Source organism: Canis lupus, chromosome 5 (genome assembly GCF_048164855.1).
Source record: "Canis lupus baileyi chromosome 5, mCanLup2.hap1, whole genome shotgun sequence".
Lineage (NCBI taxonomy): Eukaryota > Metazoa > Chordata > Mammalia > Carnivora > Canidae > Canis > Canis lupus.
This window is the reverse complement of record NC_132842.1, coordinates 9,648,543-9,671,479: the sequence shown is the minus strand read 5'-3', so window position 1 is coordinate 9,671,479 and position 22,937 is coordinate 9,648,543. Positions and strand designations below refer to the sequence as shown.

Here is a 22,937-nt window from a genome sequence, read left to right as displayed (position 1 = left end):
GTCATCACTGAAGATCCTCGAACCCCTGAGTGGCTTCAAGTGACTCGAGGTCACTCGTGGGCTTTGGGACACGGTGCTTGCCAGGGGTTCTTGGAGGGCAGGCGAGCTGCAGCGAGGCCACCCGCGAGCCCCGCAGCCAACTCCGCCCCGCCGAGCCCGCCCCGTCTCCCCCGCGGCCTACCCGGCGACGGCGACGCCCGAGGTGAGCGGGTCTGGGCCCGGCTCCTGGCACAGCGCCCCCCTCAGCCCTCGCCGAGGGCTCCCCGCGCCCCGCTCGCCGGGCCCTGCGGGTGTGTGGCCCCCGCGGGCCCGGGGCCGAGCCCCCCCTCGGGCTCAGTGCGCCCCGACGCCGCGGAGGGGCCGGGAGCACCTGCCGGCCTGGGAAGCGAACCGCTTGGGGGGACCGGGTCAGGTCCCAGGGCTGGGCCGGGGAGGACAGGCCCGCTGGGTCTCCAGGGAGGGGGACGGGCCAGGCAGAGGGCCTGTGGCAGCGAGGGGGAGGTTCTGGGGCCAAAGCGCTGATGGACCTTGGCGCGGGGTCCGGGCCGAGCTTGAGCCGCACCGTCTGTCGCTCGGCGGGGCCCTGGTTCCGTGGGGGGCCGGGATCCCCCGTCGGCCCCCGGGTGCGGCCGGCCAGGAGCCCGGAGCCCGGAGCCCGTGCGGAGGCCTCGGGTCCCCCGCGGGGGCGCCCTGCGTTGTTCACACGAGCTTCACTCCAGGAGGAGCTGGGGGCCTCGCAAGGGCAAGGTCGAGGGGCGGCGCGGCGCTCTGGGTGTTGGGGCCGAAGGGGGCCCGAGGGCGCCTTGGGGCCGTGGGGACTGAGGGGCGGGGGGGCAGGGCTGGGCTGACCTGGGGGCGGGGGGGGCGGGGAGCGGGGAAGGGACCTGGTGTCTTTTTCACTTGGCTCACGGGACCGGCAGCGCTCCGGCTCCCCGGCCCCCTCCCAGCAGCCGCCCCGAGGGCTCGTCCTGTGGGCCTGGCCCGCCCGTGGCCCCGCCCCCCGGAAGCCCCTGCCCCGGAAGAACCGCCCCCGCCCGGGCCCCGGAAGCCGCGTGGCGGGAAATCCTGCGCCGAGGGCCTGTCCTCCCCGCGGCGCCCGGGGCCCCTGTCGCTCGCTGGCGCGAAGCTTCGGTCGGAATCACAGGCGCCGAGGCTCGGCCTCGGGTTTAGCTCCAGGCTGAGGCCCTGCGGGCCGCGGCTCTGTGGCGGCGGGACCGACGGAGAAGCCGGGCCTCCCTCTCCGGCCCGCCGCTCTCACAGCGCCGCCGGGCCCTCGAGCCCCGGGAGGCTCCTTCCTTCGTGACCTTCAGCGACTCCGCCATCGGAGCAGCCTTCTGCCGCCGCCGCTGCGGCTCCGCTTGAGGTGTGACTCGTGGAAGCCACGTGCCGCCCGAAAGGCTTGCGGACGCGCCGTCGGCAGGGACGCGGCCTGGGGCCCGGCGTCACCGCGGGCGGACGGGCCTCGGGGTTCGCACAGCCCCAGGGCCTGCCGGGCCGCCCGCTGCCAGAGCCCCGGCCGCCCGGTCAGACCGCCCCCGGCAGGAACGGCCGCGCCTCCTCCTTCAATTCCGGTTTTCACCGACAGGATAGTTGGCACTTGAGCCCAAGGGCGGATTGGTGACGGGCCCTTAAGCCGAGCCTGCGAGCCGGGCGACCCCCGATCTAATGTCTGGAAGCCTCCACATCTTCCTCCGTGAAACAGATCGGAGCCAAGATCATTTGGGATAAACAGTGTGAGGTTTCAGCTCGAATTTCACCATTCTTTTAAGAAATGTTTTGAGTGATGACGCAAAACAAAACCTGACAGATTGTTCGTTTTCCTTTAAAACTCAAGCCCTACGGAGTGAGCGAGTGCCTCACTGCCACTCACATCTCCATCCAGTTTACTTAGTGAACCTGGGCTCCTTCCTAAGCTGTGGTAACGGAGGTGGACTCGGCCGAGTTGCCCTCAGGGAGTGACCCAGGGGCCCCGGACCAGGCCCCTCACGCTCCCGGCGCGTCGCAGGCGGCGGCGGCGGCGGCGCGAGGGGCCCACGGGCTGTGCACTTGCTGGGCGGGAGAAGCCTGTTCCGGGTTTCGATCTGGGGGCGGGCGGGCCGGGGGCCGCGGGGACCGGCCCCAGCTTGCTGAGGGACTCCGCCCTTTCCGACACTGGGAGTTTCCTCCTGGGAATCAGATTGATGAAGTGATTTCCCTTTTTCTGTTCGACATGAAGCCGTGCTTTTTTTCCCACCAGACCAGAGGAACATGATTGTAGCGGCTCCGTTTTACGGGGTGTTAATTTAGCTCCCGGGTGAATAAAGTCTAAGGCTGAAGGCCAAGTGGTTTCCTCAGACAGGAGGCTGGGACTGTTGCCAAGCCAGGGGGGGCGGCTTCCAGGCCCCGCCGTGCTCCCGGCTACAGGTGGAGCCCACAGGGGCCCCGCAGGGGACGCGGGCGGTTTATGGCCACAAATGGCTGAAGAGCAAGCCACTTCCCCAGTCCGCGTGCCAGAGCCACGCCACCACCTACCACCCACCACCCTTACCTGGGATCCTAGGGCCTGGGAAGGCTGGAGGGCACAGAGGCCCCGGCGCCCCGAGAGGTCCCGCCCCCCGCCCCCTCCCTGCCGGGCCGGCCACACTGAGCCTGCCGGGGGCTGAGGTGACACAGGACACTGCGACCCGAGGCCCCCGCGCTTCTTTCCAGCCTGTTACTTGGAAAGCTGCCTTTGTCTTAGGACTGTTTGATGAGAAGGAACTTTAAAATCGGGAACTGGGTGTCCAACTCTGCCTTTGCCAAGGACTAATCCTGACTAATTGAAGCTGCCCAGGTCCACCCCAGGGCCTCGCGGGACCTCGGCCTCCAGACAGCCTCCACCCGCTCTGGAGGGCGCTGGGGCCACACTGGCGGCCTGTGATGGGCGTGTAGAAGGCCGTGAGCACTGGTGCCAGGAAGGGGAAGGGCCCGTTGCACGAACCCCTGGTCAGACTGGGCTCAGATTCAAGCATGTCCTGTGCTTCAGTTTCCCCATTGGGGTGGGGTCCCTCAGGAGAAGCTGGGGGTCAGGATGGACACAAACCCTCAACCCTCGGGCCTTCTAAGGCAAAGAAAGGCAAAGGGAAAGGTAAACCGAATGCCTGCGGAGGTCTCCCAGCTATCTGTCTTCTTGGTGGACACTGGGAACTTCTCCAGGGCCTCTGGCACCTGCCATCCATTAGCAATCCCACAGGGCCCCGCCACCACCTAATACTGTCCAAGTGGTGTATTGAGACAGGTGTGAACTGGGACTGTCGTGGACAGTAGCTGTCTAGCCCACAGGTACAGAATATCACAATTTAAGCTGTGCCCTTTAAATTCATAGGAAAAAACGGAATTGCTCAAACAACTATAAACAACTACCCTACAGACATAAGTAGGCATGAAATGGCCGGTACTTTAAAGGGATTAGTTCTCTGCTTTCCAAGGGGTTGATGGATGTGGTTTGGGGGTGGGACTGGTATAGACAAGAAAATGCGGAAGAGGTGAGGTGTGGTGTTGTTGTTATCCAAAGACAGTTACAGTGGAAAGTTGATTATGATCTTATTCTAAATCTGAGCAGGTAATTTGAACACACACCTGCCACAGAGTAAACCCACTGGCTGCAATGTGCAATGGAGGGGCTCATCCCCTGGCAGGGTTAGGGGTCTGGCGAGCGCGGGATTGATGGGGTGAGAGGCTGGTGGGGGCTGCCGGGCGGTTCCGGACCCACAGAGCAGCAGGCTCCGCTGGAAGCCAGGCCGAGTGGCCCGTCCTCTTGTTCCCACCAAGCAGCTGGATAAGCATTGCTGAGAAGGAGCTCGGCTCAGCCAGGTGGAGGTTCCGGGAGGCCGAGTCAGAGAACACATGAGCGGGCTAGGAAGACGGGTGCTCTGAAGGGTTTCAGCAAATGGAAGCTGGGAGATTTTTGTCCGCTGGAGAAAGGAAGCCTAACTCACTAGGCGACCAAAGATCCGTCCCCCCAGAAGGTGAGGGCGAAGGCCCCAAAGCCCCGGGCCCCTGCTGCGCACCTGGCGGGGTGCAGACCGTCGCCGGCCCAGGGCTTTCCACACGTAGCAGAAACGGGAGTGTGGGCAGCGCTATCTGCGTCCTGCTGGGTCTGACTGGGGTGCGGACCTTGAAGAGTGGAGACCGGGATGCGCAGGTGGCGCAGAGGTTTAGCGCCGTCTTCAGCCCGGGCCTGACCCTGGAGACCCGGGATCGAGTCCCACGTCGGGCTCCCTGCATGGAGCCTGCTTCTCCCTCTGCCTGTGTCTCTGCCTTTCTCAACCTCTGTCTCTCATGAATAAATAAATAAAATCCTTAAAAAAATTTTAAAAAGAGTGGAGACGGGATCCGGTGCCTCAGGCCTTGCCTCCTGCTCCCTGCCGGGCCCTCCCCGCCTGCTCCCAAACCCCGAGCGTTCAAGACGTTTTCGGGGCTCGGTTCCTGCGCCCCGCACCACGCTGGATCCGAGGTTCCGATGTGCGTCTCTGGACGCCAACGCTCCGCCCTTTCCTCCTACCTCCTTCCACCGTATCTGAGGGGGCGGCTGGGCCGGGGCGGGCCGGAAGGCCTTTTCCTCGGGGTGAGGCTGCTCGCTGACGCCCTCAGGTCTTCTCAGGGGCAGGAGGGGAGCGTGGAGGAGAGGCTGAGGGAGCCTCGACCGGGCCGCAGGGCACGAGCCGCAGGGCCGGGCCCGCGCCCCTTGGGGTCGGAGGCCGCCTCTCCGGGCTTCCTTGTCCCTGGGCCGGGTCAGGATAAATCCTGCTGCAGAGGCCGGGCAGGGCTCCCGGACACCGGGGGTCCCCCCAGGAAGCCCCCCCAGCCCTCTGAGGCTCAGCGGCCTGTGAAGTGACGCGGCCGGGAAGCCTGGAAGGTCGGGTAAGGAGCGCCGCCATTTCGCACTCGTCCGGCTCCACGGCAGAGGCTTCACGCAGATGGTCTCCTTGGTTGTCCTAACCACCTGCCCGGTAGCTACCATCATTTCCTGTTTCTCTGGCCGAGGAATGGAGACGAAGAGGTAGGCCAAGGCGCCTGAGGGCCCACAGCTCGGCCTTGCAGCTGCCCACGGTGGCTCCGAGAAGGGGGGCCGGGCGGGTCTGTGGGGTGCGCGCCTCTCGGAGGCTCCTCACGCCGACCCCACGGGGCTCTGCAGCGTGGCTGAGCTCTGCGACCCCCGTCCACTGGCCTACCTGCTTCCACAGAACGGGGCGGCTCTCTGATCCCCTGAGGAAAGGGCCCCTGACTTCCTTATCAAGAGGTCGATGGGCAAAGTAATGGGTAGAAAGCCAGGCAGGGCCTCGGTGTCTTCCGGAGCCCAGAACAGACAGGAGGGAACCAAATCAGGGACTTGGACCCTCGACTGTACTTCCCAGGGCATCTCTGGACCCCGGTGGGGCCCTCCCCGGGCTGGAAGCCCCGGACTCGTGTTGTCCAGGTTGGGGGTTTGTGTGACAGGAACCCACTTCAATGTACTGCAAGAGAAAAGAGTATTTTAACAGAAGGGTGCTCATAGACTCCCGAAGGTCACAAGCTGGACCACCCAGCTGCATGAGGTGAGCTGGAGCTGGGGGTCCCAGGGCGGGAATGAAGCCAGGACCGAAGTCTCTGTTTCCGGCCCTCAGCCCCCGAACGACGGGGAGGCACCAGCCGCACTGGCTTCAGGAGAAAGCTCTGAGGGAGCAGCTTTGGCCAGGCCGTCCCTGCCTCAGCTCTGGTTTGCTGTTGGAAGGGCAGCGGCCCAGCTGAAGACGACACAGCATGTGGCCCTGTACCCAGCTGTTTCCCACCCAGGACAGAGCAGTGGCCCCCTGGCCAGGCCGCCTCCCCTTTCTCACGGGACGGGACCGCTGCCTGGCGGCTCTGTTCGTGAAAACCAAATGATGGCGGGGCCAGGCAGTGGGAGATCTGCTCCTTTTTCATCTTCAGCTGCTCCTTCGGAGGTTCCCTGAGGTGGCGCGTTGCCCACGGGGTCCTCCTAGGGAGGGGGGTGGGTGCGTGGAGGGAAAGGGCTCAGGGCTCCCCTAGGGCCGCGTCCCCCGCCGTGGTCAGCTGTCACAGCCACTGCCATGCAGTGCAATGCATGCCACTGCCACCCGAGTTTTCTCCATGAAACTAATCTCATTTCCATCTTTAGAGAAGAGTGATGTCTTTGTACATATTTTACCAGGTCACTCCCCTTAAATGTGTCCTGGCCATCTTGTTTTTCAAGGTTAGGTGATTTGCCTTCAGCAAGGGACGCACAAGCCCTGAGCAAGTGATGGGAGATGTAGAAGGGCGGCTCAGCCGCTGGTGGTGGGGCAGCGGACGCCAGCAGGACAGCCATGGCCTCTCGGTTTGGGAGGCAGTGGTGAGCTTCCCCAGTAGCCACATGCCTGTCCTGCATGTCCTCTGGAAGCTCTAGCAGTTGTGAACGCATTTCTAACAAATGACCCAAACTTGGGAGTCGATCACCTTTATCACCTCATATCCTTGTTCAAGTACACTCCTTATTTTTTCCTAGATAGAGATAACTAAGACAGCCTCACAGCATTCTTAGCCAGCCAGCTGGCTCCCAGCACCTGCATCATCCACTACCAATAAGCTCCTGACCCGGGGTGGGGGTTGGTGGGGGCTCTTTGGTCAAAGAGACACATTCAGTTTTAATTGTTACATGTTAATTCACTCCTGAGTTCCTTCAAAATCTATTTGCTGAGTGTCAGCACTATTGTCTGTTGGCAGGAAAGTAGACTTTGCAATGATGAAAAACAAAAAAAAAAGTAAAATGCCCAAATCCTTTTTCCCCTTTAACACAGTCTTTGTTTAAACAATATAGCACAATGTTTTTAAGAATTTTTTAATTTTTTTTTTTTTTTTTTTTTTTACTAAGGCACATGACGTATAGAAATACTGAGGTACAAAATGCAAATTTCTGCATAAGACTTTCAAAATAACCATTTTGGAAAATGAGAGTGAACATCATCTTCCAGAATATTCAGCTTTTAGCTTGTTTTTTCTTTTGGACCAGTTCAACCAGCAACTTGTATCTAGCGATACAGTCTTCCTGTAGGAAGAGAAAGAGAGAGGTGAGACAGTTATTTTCACAGGCTGCTGTGAGCACCGTGGGCTGAGCCCGCCGTGGCCTGCCTGCTGGCTGCGACCTGGGTGAGTGGGGCGGGCTCATGTCTGCTTGCTCTGCACGGAGCCTGACTGCCACGGGCTGGATGGTCCAGCTGCTCACGGGCAGACAAGGCCACACAGGAGCCAGGAGAAGGCCAGCAGAGGTGGAGCATGAGACCCTGGGCTGAATGGCCAGTGTGTGTGAGACTCACCAGTGTTATGATTATGACTCTCAACTAATGATAACGATCATTTCTAATATTTTACTATATCATCACATGTCCCCTCAGAGGAAACAAAAACTTGAGGCCAGGTATCCACACTATCCATTCTCATTTGGGTTTCCCTCTCCATCGGGGGCTGCTGGGCCTGTGGTGGCCTTGTTGGCCCATAGGACCAGGGTAGGGAGTGTGCTAGACTCTACCCCCTGCTTGTCCCAGCCCCACCCAGATGCCCCAGCCTGTTCCCACTGAACTCCTAGCTTCAGATCCCAGCTGCCTGTCGCTGTCACCCCTTGGGGTGAGGTGATGCTAGGGAGGGGCCTCATTTCACTCGTTTGTCATAAGGTACTTTCCAGAATCCATTTCTGTTTCTGTTAAAAAAAATACCTCAGTGGCACTGGAGGCCTTCACGAACTTAAGGTCTAGTGCAAAATGATTTCTGCTCTATGGTAGATGGTTTTATCAGCCATGGACAGAGAACAGATGTCCATTCTTTTCCTAGGATTCTAGCTTAGGAGTGGTGTGAGAGTTTCTTCTAATAAGTGCCTTTTCTAAATCCCCAAAGACTACTTGCATAGAGTCTTTAAAAATATGGGCCTTTTCTCACACATGGCACCAATGCCAGCCCCAGCGTTTCACCCTTTCACCCGACAGCGCGACCCGAGCTCTGAGCAGCAGGCTTGCCAGTGCGCTTGCCCTGGAATGCGCCTCAGGCAAAGGCTCCTCCTTCCAGCCCAGAATTCCCAGGGGCTTAGATGCCACTTACAGGGAGTCACTCCAGAGCAGGCGAGCCAGCAGGCAACCCCTCCTGGAGCTGGTTCTAATGTCAAGGCTTAAAGGGAACACTTGCAGGACAATACAAGTGCTGCTTATCTCTGGTTCAAACAGCAGGGTTTCCAAACCCTGAGGCAATGAATTTCTGAATGTTCTATCCTTAGGAATCCACAGTTCCAGCTCCTTCATTTTAAGCCAATGTCAATTCATCACACATGTAGATGCCTGTGTCCTGACAGATGCTAGAGAAATTCAAGGAAAATAATTACTTCTGGCAAACCAGTTGGAGAGGCTGGGAGACTGTGTTTCTCAAATAGATCAACTGCTAATGGTTTATTTTTCTCCCCAGGAATTCTCAACTTCATCATTTTCAAGTAGGTGATAGATAACTAGACCTGTACACACGGGGACATTTATGGCCACGAGCTAGATTTTCCAACATAGAATTTCAATTAAAAAAAAAAAAAGAATGTAAATGAACATCAATGTGCCCAGAGGCTACCGAGTGATCCAGGCACAGAAGGCAGAGGAGACTCGGATTTCTCTGTGTTCCTGGTGCGACAAGGAAAAAAAACTCAGGAGAAAGAAAGGCCCAAATGTGAAGGCTCACACGGGGAGCTCCCAACCCCGAAATGGCAGACGGTAGGCAGAGACTGGGGTGAAGGGCTGGCTCTCCCGGGGGCGCCCCATCTGCCGGCCCGAGTGTGTGAGAATGGTCTGCAGGTGTATTGAAGCAGACCCTAAGAGCTTAAACAGGGAAAAGAGCTAAGTATAAACATCAAGGCTCCCGGGTGGGTTGAGTCCTAAATGTCGACCTTACCCGGGCCCCAACCCCACCTCCAGAATCTCAAGTCAGCCTGGGGGTGATTGCAAAGGCCTGAGTGCTGTGCACTGCAGGCCCGTGACCGTCAGGACACCGTCATCCACCACACATACACTCTCGGTGAAGGCTCATTAAGGAGCGAGAGGGAAACCTCCTGTGACCCTGGTTCCAGAGAGCTTCTCCCCGTGAGGGGAGGACCTGCCACAGCTGCTCCCCTGCCGGTGTGGAGTAGGGTGCGGCCAAGTCAACCCGTGCTGCTGCTTTCGGACTGCCAGACTGGGGCAAATGCTCTAGAAAGTTGGCAGACTTGTTGGGGGTGAAAGTTATATTCTCTACCTGGAATCTTCTCTGAGAAAAACCAACTGGTCTGTAGAATTACCGGAGAATCCTGACCTCATTTAAACACAATAATCAATCCAGGGCCCAGATTCACCGTAATGTCGGGAGAACTACACCGGAAGACCACTGGTAAATGAGAATCATGTGGACAGCTGTAGGGGTAAGGGTAAGAGTCAGGTGAAGAATTAGGGGGAGCTGGCCACAGCCACGTCAGTGGTGTTCTAAAACCAGCGCAGAGGCCTCTTTCTTTCCTCGCCTCACCCACCTTACTCTTAGACGGGACACATTTGGCTATTTTGTCCCAGCGGTCAGAGGATCCCTTCGGGTACTGCTGTAATGCTAATTCCAGAAGTTTCTGTTGACTCTGAGTCCACGGCTCCTCAGCAGCACGTGTTCTGTCCTTCTTCTGGCTCTCCTCATCGCTGGACTCCTTTTGTTCTGATATATCAAAGTCCTTCTGCCTCTTTCCTCTGAACTTCTCTTCTGGTTCCACCTTTGCTGCTGCCTCAGGCGGCCTCGTTGGCCTTCGCCTCCGCGGCCGGCTTTCTGGAACCACTGCCTCCTGCTCGCCCTCCTCGTCGTCCTCCTGCTCATCCTCCTCTTCCTCCTCCCTGGCCTGTTTGGCATCTTCTCGCTGCGTGATGATGTCATCTGGCAAGGCCGTGGGGGCCTTGGTGGGCCGGGAGTTCTGAGCTGTAGACTTGAGTTCAGAGAGTCTGACCATCCCTGCGAGGAAGGACACATCACACAGTTGGGAAGGGCAGGGGCAGGTCAGGTGACAAGAACAGCACTGCCCCCAACACCACAGACAGTGGTGAGGCATTCTGCATAGAGTGTTTTACTTAATTTTCACAGTAGTCTAGAAAGATAGGTGTTGTTATATCCTAATTCTACACAGGACGCAAGTCAGACCCAGAAAGCAGCAAAGGCAGAATTGGAACCCAGTCCTGCCTGATTCCAAATTTCTGTCCTTTCTGGCACTTTGAGAAGCAACAACCTGCTGGTTTTTAGGTAGGGAAGAATGTTCTTTACCATCTGGAATTGTTAATTCCATTAGCAAGGCTAAATTGAATTTGTCAAACCTTGTGCTATCTCACCATCTGCAGGTGAGCCACCGACACCAGGAGGCCCGCTCTGGGCTCCAAGCCGCTTCTGGTGCCACTGTGCCACCATGCTGGACAGTACCGGGCAAAGACTGTCTCCCGGCCACATGTACCGTCTCAGAGATAGCCCTGAATGTTCAACCACACGTCTCTCATTTTGTTCACACTTTTCACCCCCTCCACCAATGCTCTAGTATCTGTGTAATAGTCTACGCCACACCGCCTTTTCAAGAACACATTTTTGGAATGTCTTGGATGGAGGCTTCTTTCACATTGCCTCTCACTGCCCATTTCAGCCTCTGTGCCGACAAATAACTGTAGTAGCAGAAAAGGAATCTGGGAATACCCTCCTTCCTGAGGCCTGCAGAGCCCAATGTGAAGCCTTATTGGGGATGACTTTTCAAGATCTCTGGGTTTGCTCACCTGCATTGCTCTTTTTGGGACCTGTATTTAAGTCAAGTTGGGAGGTTTTAGGAAGTATTTTCTTCCTGGTTCCGAGCAAACATATGGAGAGTCTAGCAAAATTCCAGTTACTCTGGAGGAAACCTACTTTGAGAGACGTAGATTCTTGGGAAAGCTGCTTGTCTATTTTGAATTTTTTTTTTTAATTTTTATTTATTTATGATAGTCACAGAGAGAGAGAGAGAGGCGCAGAGACACAGGCAGAGGGAGAAGCAGGCTCCATGCACCGGGAGCCCGATGTGGGATTCGATCCCGGGTCTCCAGGATCACGCCCTGGGCCAAAGGCAGGCGCCAAACCGCTGCGCCACCCAGGGATCCCTGCTTGTCTATTTTGAAAGACTGCCCTGTGTGCATGGTGATGACAGCATGGGCAGTATAGGGAAACTGCAATGCATTTGTGTGGTGTGCAGAATGGCTTTCCCCTGTGTGCCCCATCCACCCAATATTAGCAAAGAACAAGGTTTATTTTGTTTGTTTTGTTTTTTTAAGATTTTTATTTATTTATTCAGAGAGAGAGAGAGAGAGGCAGAGACACAGGCAGAGGGAGAAGCAGGCTCCATGCAGGGAGCCCGACGTGAGACTCGATCCCTGGTCTCCAGGATCACACCCCGGGCTGCAGGCGGCGCTAAACCGCTGCGCCACCGGGGCTGCCCAAACAAGGTATTTTATAGTTTTTAAAAACTTATTAAATCCATCTTAGCACCCATGGATGGGGGTTGGGGGGGCACGACTGGATTGTTATGTTGGTGCCTATGATTTGCGACCCCTTTTAAGGAAATGACCAGTAGAGTTCATTGGCCAAAACTACTATACCTTTGTATTTAAAAGTTATTATTAAGAGGTATTTATTTTGAGGAAATCACTTTAGATTAGTGGGATGAAGTGGGTGCTTGAAAACTCACCTGAGGAGCAGGTAACTGAATCCTTCAGCTGCTTGGCTTTGGTTGTCACCTGTTCCAAAGTATAAAAGCAAAGAAAACCTTACTTTCCACCTATCTCTTGTAGGTGACCTATTTCATATAAAGTCCATGTGAATGAATCAGGTTTATGGAATCTGAGGACTGGAGGGACCCTCAGTTATCCATCCACTCATTTATTTAACCAACGGGGAAATTGAAGCCCAGGAAGATTAAATGGCTTGCTCCAAAAGAGCCTCCTGTTCGGCAGCAGTCAGAACAAGAATTTGATCACCTGACAGTTTCTAGTTCAATGCCAGTTGTATTATTTCTAGGCTGCTTTTAAAAATATACTATATAAACAGGTCATGTTTTTTAGTTAGGATTTGCTGAAAGAATATCTTTCTTCATCAGAGAATGCTAAACCAGTGAGTATTATAAACAGCAGAGAAATTTATTCTTAACTAATGTTAGAACATAAATGTCTGTCTTTTCTTTGCATTCAAGAAACCATAAGAACACAGAAGATTGACACTAGAGGAAGAATCTCTTGGTAGAGTAGGGCAGTTAGACCCATGACCCATTTACATATATGAGTGTGGATCCACAGAAATAGTTTTGTTTGGTGGTAATTATTTCTTTTTTCTCTATACAAATGGTATCACATCATCTGTTTCATTCCATACCTTGCTTTTTTCATTTAATGATGTCTTAAAGATCTACATATAGATTTCCCTTTTTAAAATTGAGATAAAATTTACATACAGATTTTAAATGTGCAATTCAGAGTTTTAACCAAAAAAAAGGGACCTATGTAACCAATCTAATTCTAATCAAATTATAGAACATTCCTATTATTCCAGAAAGTTCTCTTGTGTCCCTAAGTTAGTCTCTACTCTGCTACTGACAACCACTGTTCTGACTTCTATTACACATATTTTAAAACACAGGGTCAAAATTAATTCAAAAAAATGTAAAAACAGTTAATTGCTCAATGAATTTATCAATCAAGCCTTCCTTTCCCCACTTATTTGAAATGTTGACTTTATGAAATGTTCCACTGTATACAAGAACTATTTTTCTATACTTTGTATTCTATCCCATTAATGCATGCATATTCTTGAACCAATGTTTCACTGCTTTAATGAAATTTGAAAGTAAAACCTCAGAAAGCATGATTGTTAAGAACTCAGGTGGACTTATCTTGGGCCCACCACTAGTAATACCATTTGCCTACTGGTTCTAAATTTGAAATAAGCTCTTAGACTGATACCGAGTGGATATTAAAGGCTCAGTAAATACTACCTATTATAATTGACATGGATCATTTGTTCCTCATTCATACAAAGGACAGAATTAGAGAAAATATTTAAAGCTGCTTAGAAACACTCTTCAGTTTTATTTCCTACCTTCCTCTCTTTTTCCAGATGATTTTGTTTCTTATTTAATGTAAGAAAAAAAGGAAGTTCTCCAACATGAGCCTCCTTGCATTCCAACTTTCCCAACTCAGAATTCTGATTGGATTGTTATATATCCTTCCTAGCTTTTATCCCAACTCAAAGAAATAAATTATCTTCCTTCCTCTTGAATTTTCACAGAACTATGCTACACCTATGAATTTCCTTTGCTTTCATCTTCAGCTTTTCCCCTTCCATCAGCTATGTCTCCTAATTCTTCACATTGAGCTTAATTAAGTAGCCTCCACTCTAAAAGATGATCTTCCCTTATGTTGTTTCTTCTACTCCACTTGGCTTCGCCTTTCTCCAAATATTCCTTCACTGCCTACTACCCCCACTCCCAAATATAATGTTCCCCAACACTCTGTCCTTGCCATTCATCTGTCCTTTACATTTTCTCCTTTGGTATCTCAAACTACTGTTCAATAATACTTTAGAAAAGGAATGACTAACTTGTATCTCTGGCCCTGAAATCTTGGAATGTCAGTGTCACAAAAATTGACCATATAGCAACAATGGATCATCAGATCGAAAAGGATTTCATCTTTATAACAATATAGATGCTTTGTCCTGAGCATTGCTCTAAGATACCTGTCTGTACACATATTCACCACAGCAGCCATATTAAGTAGGATGCAATTATTATCCTCATTTTATAGAATCTGAGGCCCAAGGGGCATAAATAACATGTCCAAGATTAAAAGGCTAATGAGTAGCTGAACCAAGGCAAGTTGGGTTCTAAAATCTTTGCTCTCAATCACTTTAGCAAACTGCCTTTGGAATCCAAATCTTTTATTTTATAGATGAAAAAATGGACTATGTTCTCTTTCTGCTATGCTATGTGGCTTCCCTTTGTAACTGTCACTAAAACTCCTATTTAGAGGTCTCCTAGTTCCTCAAGCCAAACTCATCAACTTCTCTGCTTTTGCTTCCTTTCCTTGGTAGTGCTATCATCACAGTCACCTAGGCTCACAACCTAATAGTCAGGTTTTGGACTTTCCTCTCGCTCCCCAGCCAGCTGCCACATGCTTCACAATGCCAACCCCATCTGTTCCCTTCCCTCACAGATCAGCACCTCCTGTGTTAGTTCTTCATTCTCACTTGATTGAGCCAGTAGAACAGTCTTTGAATGGACTCCTACTTACTTACTATTAATTTTTATAGAACAACACCTGTAAGGCAGAGTTCTGATCAGATTCCTTTCACGGCTCATCACTGACTGTGTAATGTTAAATTCTTAAAAAAAAAAAAGGATTAAAAAAAAGATTTTATTTATTTATTCATGAGACACACACACACACACACACACAGAGAGAGAAAGAGAGAGAGAGAGAGGCAGAGAGAGAAGCAGGCTCCATGCAGGGAGCCCATTGTGGGACTCGATCCCAGGTTTCCAGGATCATGCCCTGGGCCGAAGGCAGCGCTAAATGCTGAGCCACCCAGGCTGCCCCCCCTACCCCCCTGCCCAAAAGGATTTTATTTATTTCAGAGAGAGAGAGCATGGGCAGGGTGGGGAGAGGCAGAGGGAAAGGGAGAAGCAGACTCCTTGTTGAGCAGAGAGCCCCTGGGGCTTGATTCCAGGACACTGAGATCATGACCTGGGCTGAAGGCAGATGCTTAACTGACTGAGCCACCCAAACATCCCTTTTTTTTTTTTTTTTCCAAACATCCCTTAATTCTTAACCTGACATGCAAGAGATCCACAATTTGATCTATTCTCTTTCTTGTAGGTAGCTTTCCTTTGAGCAGAACTGAATAATTAATGCTCCCCCAGATAGAAATTCCCTACCCTGTACTTTTGCTCATTGTTAACACTGCCTGAAATGATTTTCCTTTATCAGACCTCTTCTTAAATATCTGTCTAGAGCCAAACCATCCTTCAAAGTACTGTCAGGTGTGACTTTCTTCTTGAAGACTTCCCTAATGTTCACTACCAGGTGACCAATTCTGGTGACAATCTCTTTTCTTTCTCAATTTCTTTGTGTTTTTTAGAATTTAGTTTTTAAATATTATCATGCAATAAAATTATCTTTTCCCTTTTGTCATATAGTTCTATGAATTTTCAACTACCATCACATAGAGGATGTGAGATATTTATTTTTTTTCTTGCATCTTGTTTTCTTATTTAACAAAATATTTTGGAGAGTTAAATTATTTAGAGAATTAAAAAATAGCTTAACTGAAATATAATTCACTTTCCCAACAATTCACACACTTAAAATCAACAATTCAATGGTTTTTACTATATCGATACGTACAACCATCATCATGGCCAACTTTAGTACATTTTCATCACTTCAGAAAGAAAACTAACACCCTTTAGCTATCACCCTCCCCATCTCACTCAATCCCTCACTGATCAATAAACAATCAGAAATCTACCTTTTGTCTCTAGATTTTCCTGTTCTGGACTTCCATATGAATGGAATCATACAATATATGGATTTTTGTGGCTGACCTCTTTCCCTTAGTAATATTTTCCAGGTTTATCCAAGTTGTATATATCAGTACTTCATTCCTTTTGCTGAATAATATTCCACTATATGAATATACCACATTTTGTTTATCCATTCATTAGTTGATAATCATTTGCATTGTTTCAATCTTTTGGCTATTATTGTTTATGGATAATACTTCTATAAACATTTGTGTATAAGTTTTTGTTTGGGCAAAATGTTTTCATTTATCTTGGGTATACACCTAGGAGTCAAACTGCAGAGACATATGGTAACTCTATGTTTAACTTTTTGAGGAACTGCCATACTGTTTTCCAATATGGCTGCACCATCTTATATTTACACTAGCAATGCATGAGGCTTCTGATTTCTCTACATCTTGGCAAACATTTGTTATGGAAAAAAGTTTGTTATCAAACTTTTTGATTCTAGCCATTTTGGTGGGTGTGAAGTAGGATCTTGTGGTTTTGATTTGCATTTCCCTAAAGACTGAGGATATTGAACATTTTTCCATGTGTTTTATTGGCATTTGTGTAACTTCTTTGGAGAAATGTCTATTCAGATCCTTTCTCCTTTTTTTATTTGGGTGATTTATTATTGAGTTGTAAGAGCTCTTTATATATTCTGGATATAAGCCCTTTATCAGATAAACGATTTACAAATATTTTCCCCCTTCTGTGGGTTGTCTTTTCACTTTCTTAATGGTATCCTGTGAAACATGGAAGTTTTTAAATCCGATGAAGTTCAATTGATCTATTTATAGTTTTACAGTTAGGGGAATATTGCCATCTCAATGATTAAGACTTCTGATTCATGAACAGGGGATATTTTTCCATTTATTTTGATCTTCAATTTCTTCCAACACTGTTTTGTAGTTTTCACAGTTAAAAGTTTGTACTTCTTTTGTTAAACTAATTCTTAAGTATTTTATTCTTTTTGATGCTATTATGAATGAAATTATTTTCTGAATTTAATTTTCAGATTGTTCACTGTAGATTTATAAAAGTAAAACTAATTTTTTTAAAAAAAGATTTCATTTATTCATTCATGAGAGACACACACAGAGAGAGAGAGGCAGAGACACAGGCAGAAGGAGAAGCAGGCTCTGTGCAGGGAGCCCGACGTGGGACTCGATCCCGGGTCTCCAGGATTATGCCCTGGGCTGAAGGCACATGCTCAACCTCTGAGCCACCCAGGCGTCCCAAACTGATTTTTGTATACCAATATGTATCCTCCAATCTTACTGAACTCATTAGTTTCAACAGTTTTTTAAATGAATTCCTTCAGATTATATATATATATATATATCTGCAGATAGAGACTGTTTACTTCATTCTTTTCAATCTTATTTTTCTTGCCTTTCTTGCCAATTTCCTTGACTAGAACTTCTAGTACAATGTTAAAAACATTGAATTATCTCATCAGGAAAACATCCCCTTTTATCCTAGTAAGCATGATGTTAACTGTGGTTTTTAGTAGATGCTCTTTATTAGGTCAAGGCACTTCCCTTTTATTCCTAGTTTGTTGAATATTTTTATCATGCAAGGGTGCTGGATTTTGTCATATGGTTCTATTGAGATGATCTTGTGATGTTTATTTTTTATTATTGATACAATGTATTTACTGTAATTGATTTTCAGATGTTGAATCAGCTTTGCATCTTAGGCTAAATCCAGTTGATCAGGGTATAGTACTATTTTTATAAGTTGCCAGAAACAGTTTGCTATATTTTATTGTATTTCTACTCATAAAAAAATATTAGTCTGTAGTTTTCTTGTCATTTCCTGGTTTGGTATAAGGACAATACTGGCTTCATAAAATGAGTTGGGAAGTAGTCACTCTCTTCTATTTTTTGGAAGATTTTGTGAAGTATCGGTACTTTTCTTTAAAGGTTTGGTAGAATTCAGTGGTGAAGCCATCTAGATTTGTGCTTTTCTTTGTAGGTAGATTCTTTTATTACTAATTCAATCTCTACACCTATTACAAGTCTGTTTCAATTTTCTATTTCTTCTTGATTCAGTTTCAGTAGTTTGTCTTTCAAGGCATTTGTCCATTTCATTTATATCTATTAGAAAAATAGATCTTTAATTTCTTGGCATATACTTGTTCCTGTATTCTTTTACAGCCCTTTTTATTTCTATAAGGTTGGTAGTAATGTCCTTTTTTTCCCTCATTTCTGATTATAGCAATTTGAGTCCTTTTTCTCCCTTGGGAAAAGACTGGTCAATCTAGCTAAATGTGAATTTTATTGATGTTTACAAAGCATCAGATTTTGAATCCATTGACTTTACTGACTTTCTAGTCTCTATTTCATTAATTTCTGCTCTATTTGTTCCTTTTCTCTCCTTGTTTTTACCCCCCCCCCCACCACCTTGCTTTAAGGTAGAGGTCATATTACTGACTTACGATCTTTCTTTTTTTAAAGTAGGCTTCATGCCTACATGAATGAAGCTCAATGTAGGCCTTGAATTCCATGACTCTCAGATTAAGACCTGAGCTAAGTAGTTATTTGCTTAACCATCTGAGCCACTCAGGTGCCTGCCTGCCTTTCTTTTTTTCTTTTCTCTTTCTTTCTTTCTTTCTTTCTTTCTTTCTTTCTTTCTTTCTTTCTTTCTTTCTTCTTCTTTCTTTCTTTCTTCTTTCTCTCTCTCTCTCTCTCTTTCTTTCTTTCTCTCTCTCTTTCTTTCTTTTTTTTTTTTTTTAGAGGGAAGGGAGAGAATCTTAACCAAACTCCATGGCCACTGCAGAGGCAACCTGGGGCTTTAGTTCATGACCCTGAGATCATGACCTGAGCTGGAATCAGGAGTTGGACACTTAACTGACTGAGCCACCCAGGGGCCCCCCACCTTCTTCTTTCTTAATAAAGGCATTTAAAGCTATAAATTTCCCTTTAGGAACTGCATTAGCTGCATTCCTTAAGTTTTGGTGTGTTATGTCTTCATTTTCATTCATGTTTAAGAATTTTGATTCCCCTTGTAATTTCTTGACTCATTTAGTAGTCTGCTGTTTAATTTTAACATATTTGTTGATTTTCCCAATGTTTTTCCCTGTTAACTTATTTTTTAAATATTTAATTAATTAATTAATTTATTCATGAGAGACACAGAAAGAGAGAGAGAGAGAGAGAGAGAGAGAGGCAGAGACACAGGCAGAGGGAGAAGCAGGCTCCCTGCAGGGAGCCTGACATGGGACTCGATCCCGGGACTCCAGGATCATGCCCTAGGCCAAAGGCAGACGCTAAACTGCTGAGCCACCCAGGCGTCCCCCCTGTTAACTTATTTCTAATTTCATTCCTTTGGCATGAGAGAACATACTTTGTATTATTTCCATCCTTTTAATATTATTGAAGTTTGTTTGGCCTAGCATATGGCCTATCCTAGAATATGTCTCATTTGTACTTAAGAAGAACATATATTCTCTTGATAAAATGTTGAACAGATATTGTATTTATTCAAGTCTTCCTTTTGATCTTCTGTCTAGTTCTACACAGTATTGAAAGTGGGGGTATTGATGCATCCAACCATTATTATTGAATACTTTTCCTTCCTTCCTTTCTTTCAGACTTTCATTATTTTTAATTTCTCCACCCAACATGGGACTCAAACTCACGACCTTGAGATCAAGTGTTGTATGCTCTCCTGACCAAGCCAGCCAGACACCCCTCTTTTCATTTATATCAGGTTTTGCTTAATGTATTTTGGTGCTCAGTTGTTAGGTACATATGTTTACCACTGTTATATTTTTCTAGGTTGGCCTTTTAATGTTTAAAAAAATGTCCCTCTTTATCTCTGGTAACTTTTTGTTTTAAAGCATATTTTGTCTGATATTAGTAGAGCCACCATAGTTTTCTTATGGTTGCTGTTTGCATATTATCTTTTTCCATCCTTTCATTTTATTTCTCTTTGAATCTAAAGTGTGTCTCAGGATGCCTGGGTGGCTCAGTGGTCAAGCATCTGCCTACGGCTCAGGGCGTGATCCTGGAATCTAGGATTGAGTCCCGCATTGGGCTCCCTGTGGGGAGCTTACTCCTACTTCTCCCTCTGCCTATGCCTCTGCCTCTCTCTCTTTCTGCGTATCTCTCATGAATAAATAAATCTTAAAAAAAAAAAAAGCATGTCTCATGTAGATTGTATACAGATGGATCATGATCTTTCTTTGGGTTGTTTAATCCATTCACATTTAATGTTATTATTGATATAGCTGGATTTATGTCTGTCATTTTACCTTTTTCTTTTTTTTTTAAATATTTATATATTCATGAGAGAGAGAGAGAGAGAGGAGAGAAAGGGGCAGAGACACAGGCAGAGGGAGAAGCAAGCTCCATGGAGGGAGCCCGATGTGGGACTCGATCCCGGGACACCAGGATCACGCCCTGGGCTGAAGGCAGGTGCTCAAACCACTGAGCCACCCAGGCTGCCCCCTTTTGCTTTTTTCTTATAACTTTTTTGTTCCTCTAGTCCTCCATTATTCCTTTCTTTCTTTTTTTTTTTTAGATTTTATTTATTTATTCATAGAGACACAGAGAGAGAATGAGAGGCAGACACACAGGCAGAGGGAGAAGCAGGCTCCATGCAGAGAGCCTGACGTGGGACTCGATCCAGGGTCTCCAGGATCACGCCCTGGGCTGCACGTGGTGCTGAACTGCTGCACCACTGGGGCTGCCCAACTCCCATTATTTCTTTCTTTTGTCTAAGTAAATATTTTCTAGTGTAGCATTTTAATTTCTTTAATGATTTTTTTACTATATTTTTGCATTTTTTAAAGATATTCTAGGATTTACCATATACATCTTAACTTATGAAAATCAGCCTCAGATCTACAATAGCTTAATTCCAGTGATAAAAATAAACATTTCTTCTACATAGCTCTATTCCTTTTTTCCCTCAAACTGTGGTATAATCATTATATATACGGTATCCATGTTAAAAATCCAACAATACATTGTCACAATTATTACACTATCATCTGTAGTAGTTTACTCATTCCAACATAGCTTTGCTCTCATTTACCTCCTCTGTGCTCTTACTGGCAAATACATATATTATTTTTCTATATGTAATAGGGCAAAGCATTACATATATATTATACAATTGCTTTTTAAATTAGGAGGAAAAAAAATAAATTACTTAGGAGGAGCAAAATATGCATTTCTGATTAATTTTTTTATAATTACCTAATTACTTTTACTGGTGCTTTTCATTTTTTATGTGGATTTGAATTACCTTGTTGGATCATTTGCTTTCAGACTGAATTATTTCCGTTTATATCTTGAAAAGTTTTTGTTTGGCTCTCATTTTTGAAAAATAGTTTTGTTAGATATAGGATTCTTGGTTGGCAGGTTTTTCTCTGCCAACTCTGAATATGTTATTCCCCGCATTCTGGCCTCTATTGCTTCTGCTGAGAAGTCAGCTGTTAATCTTACTGGGGAGGTTCCCTTGTAAGTGATGAGTCATTGTTCTCTTACTGCTTTCAAGATTTCCTCCTTATTTTTGGCTTTCAGCATTTTAATTATATGTGCCTTTTGCGGTATCTGAGGTTTTCCTACTCAAATTCACTAAGCTTCCTGATATATAGGCTAGTGTTTTTCAAAAAGTTTGAAGTTTTTACCCATGTATTCTTTGGATACTTTTTCTTTCTGTCCTTCCAGTACTCCCATTATGCATATGTTGGTGTGTTTAATGGTATCTCATATTTCTCAGAAGATGTTTATTTTTTTAAATTTATTTTTTATTTATTTTTCAAAGATGTTTATTTTTATTTTTCCCCTCGTTTTTCAGCTTGAATATCTACATGGACCTATTTTCAAGTTTGCTAATTCTTTTCCCTGTCAGTTCAGATTTACTGTGGAGCCTCTCTAGTGAATTTTTAAAAATTTAAATTATTGTACAACTTTAGAATTACCACTTGTGTCTATTTCAAAATAATCTCTTTATTGATATTCTCTGTATCGTAACACTCTCATCATACCTTCGTTTCTTTATTCATGCTTTCCTTTAGTTTTGAAAACATATTTGTATTGACTAAATTCTTTTTGTTAAATCTAAATCTGTCATTCTCATAGGCAGTTTCTGTTGCCTTCTTTTTTTCTAGTGGTAGGTCATGGTTTCTTAGTTCTTTACAGGGCTCGTTATTTATTTTTTGGGGGGGTAATCTCTACACCCTATGTGGGGCTCAAACTCAAGACCTAAGATCAGGAGTCACATGTGCTTTCAACTGAGCCAGGCCCTCAGGGCTCATTATTTGTGTTGTAAACTGAACATTTAGATAATGTATGGCAGCACTTCTGGTTACTGGTTTTCCCTTCCTGTACCCCACACCCCATCACACTTATCGTTATTTGCATGTTTGTTCAGTGGATGGCTCGATTATTTTAGTGAAGTCTAAGCCCCTCTGTCTCCTAAAATGTTAAGTTCTCTGATGTTGCTCCTCAGGGAGGTGCAGGTATGCATGGGCTCGGTAATTTTGGATGATAGTGGTATTTACAGGACTCTCTTTCTCTCCTTACCTGACCACACAGAGTGTTAAACACCACTAATTGCTGACAGATGCTCTACTGTTTACAAAATGCCCTGGGGCATAAATTGCTCTACAAACAAGTCAAATCAAATTGTGGCTCCTTTGAAGGAAAGTTTCTGAGGTCAGGGTTTGATATTTGTTTTGACTTCAGGAGGGCTTCTCCCAGAGAAGGTTTTGGTGAATTCATTTGAGAATACCTGGTTTACTTCTTGTACTGATAGAGAAGTCTGAATACAATGTATATAAAAATCTGGTCTATCATACAAAACAAATAGCTGCTATAATCTGAGTCCTTCAGATTCTCAGCGTCAGTGAAACTAAGGGGATGTCACCATAGTCCTCTCTGAACCATATTTTTGTCTCATGTAAGAGGCAACTTAGAACCTATTAGAAAAAAGCAAAGCACAACTGGCTAATTTTCCAATTCTATGTGGTAAAGCAATTCTTTTAATATTTAGCCTCTTTGTCAATTTCATATTTATATTTCATAGTGTCATAAAATGGTTGTATCACAATGAGAGCTCCAAATGATCCTTTTTTCCTTGAGAATTTCTTTTCATTTCTTTTTTTGTCTCAGGAGAAAGGATGTATAGAGCAATAATCACAAAATATTTGTTTTGGGGGCAAGTTTGCATCCTCAGCATATTATTTATGATTCTAAGTAGATAAAGATATTTTTAAACAAGTGGTGGTCTAATATAAAGCTTAATGGCCAGGGTATCCTTGAGTATGATAGTATGTCACTCTAGGAAATGAAAATCACCTTTCAGTGAGTATGGTCATCACCAAATC

The 22,937-nt window shown here is 46.9% G+C and overlaps 1 protein-coding gene and 1 long non-coding RNA gene across 2 annotated transcripts in view; one reads left to right on the top strand and one right to left on the bottom strand.

Annotated features, from left to right (window-relative positions):
* The first annotated feature begins 4,654 nt into the window (after positions 1-4,654).
* Positions 4,655-22,937, top strand: part of LOC140633210 (uncharacterized) — a 73,661-nt gene continuing 55,378 nt past the window's right edge. The window contains exon 1 of the long non-coding RNA XR_012030837.1: positions 4,655-5,020. This is a non-coding gene — a long non-coding RNA (uncharacterized lncRNA). The remainder of the gene's footprint in view (positions 5,021-22,937) is intronic.
* The window catches only part of DNAJC1 (DnaJ heat shock protein family (Hsp40) member C1), a 206,333-nt gene continuing 190,217 nt past the window's right edge, over positions 6,822-22,937 (bottom strand). The window contains exons 10-12 of the mRNA XM_072825413.1: positions 11,723-11,771; positions 9,521-9,981; positions 6,822-7,042 (exon numbers count right to left, since the gene is read on the bottom strand). Of these exons, the coding sequence (XP_072681514.1) occupies positions 6,974-7,042; positions 9,521-9,981; positions 11,723-11,771 (579 nt within the window). The 3' untranslated portion in view covers positions 6,822-6,973. The remainder of the gene's footprint in view (positions 7,043-9,520; positions 9,982-11,722; positions 11,772-22,937) is intronic.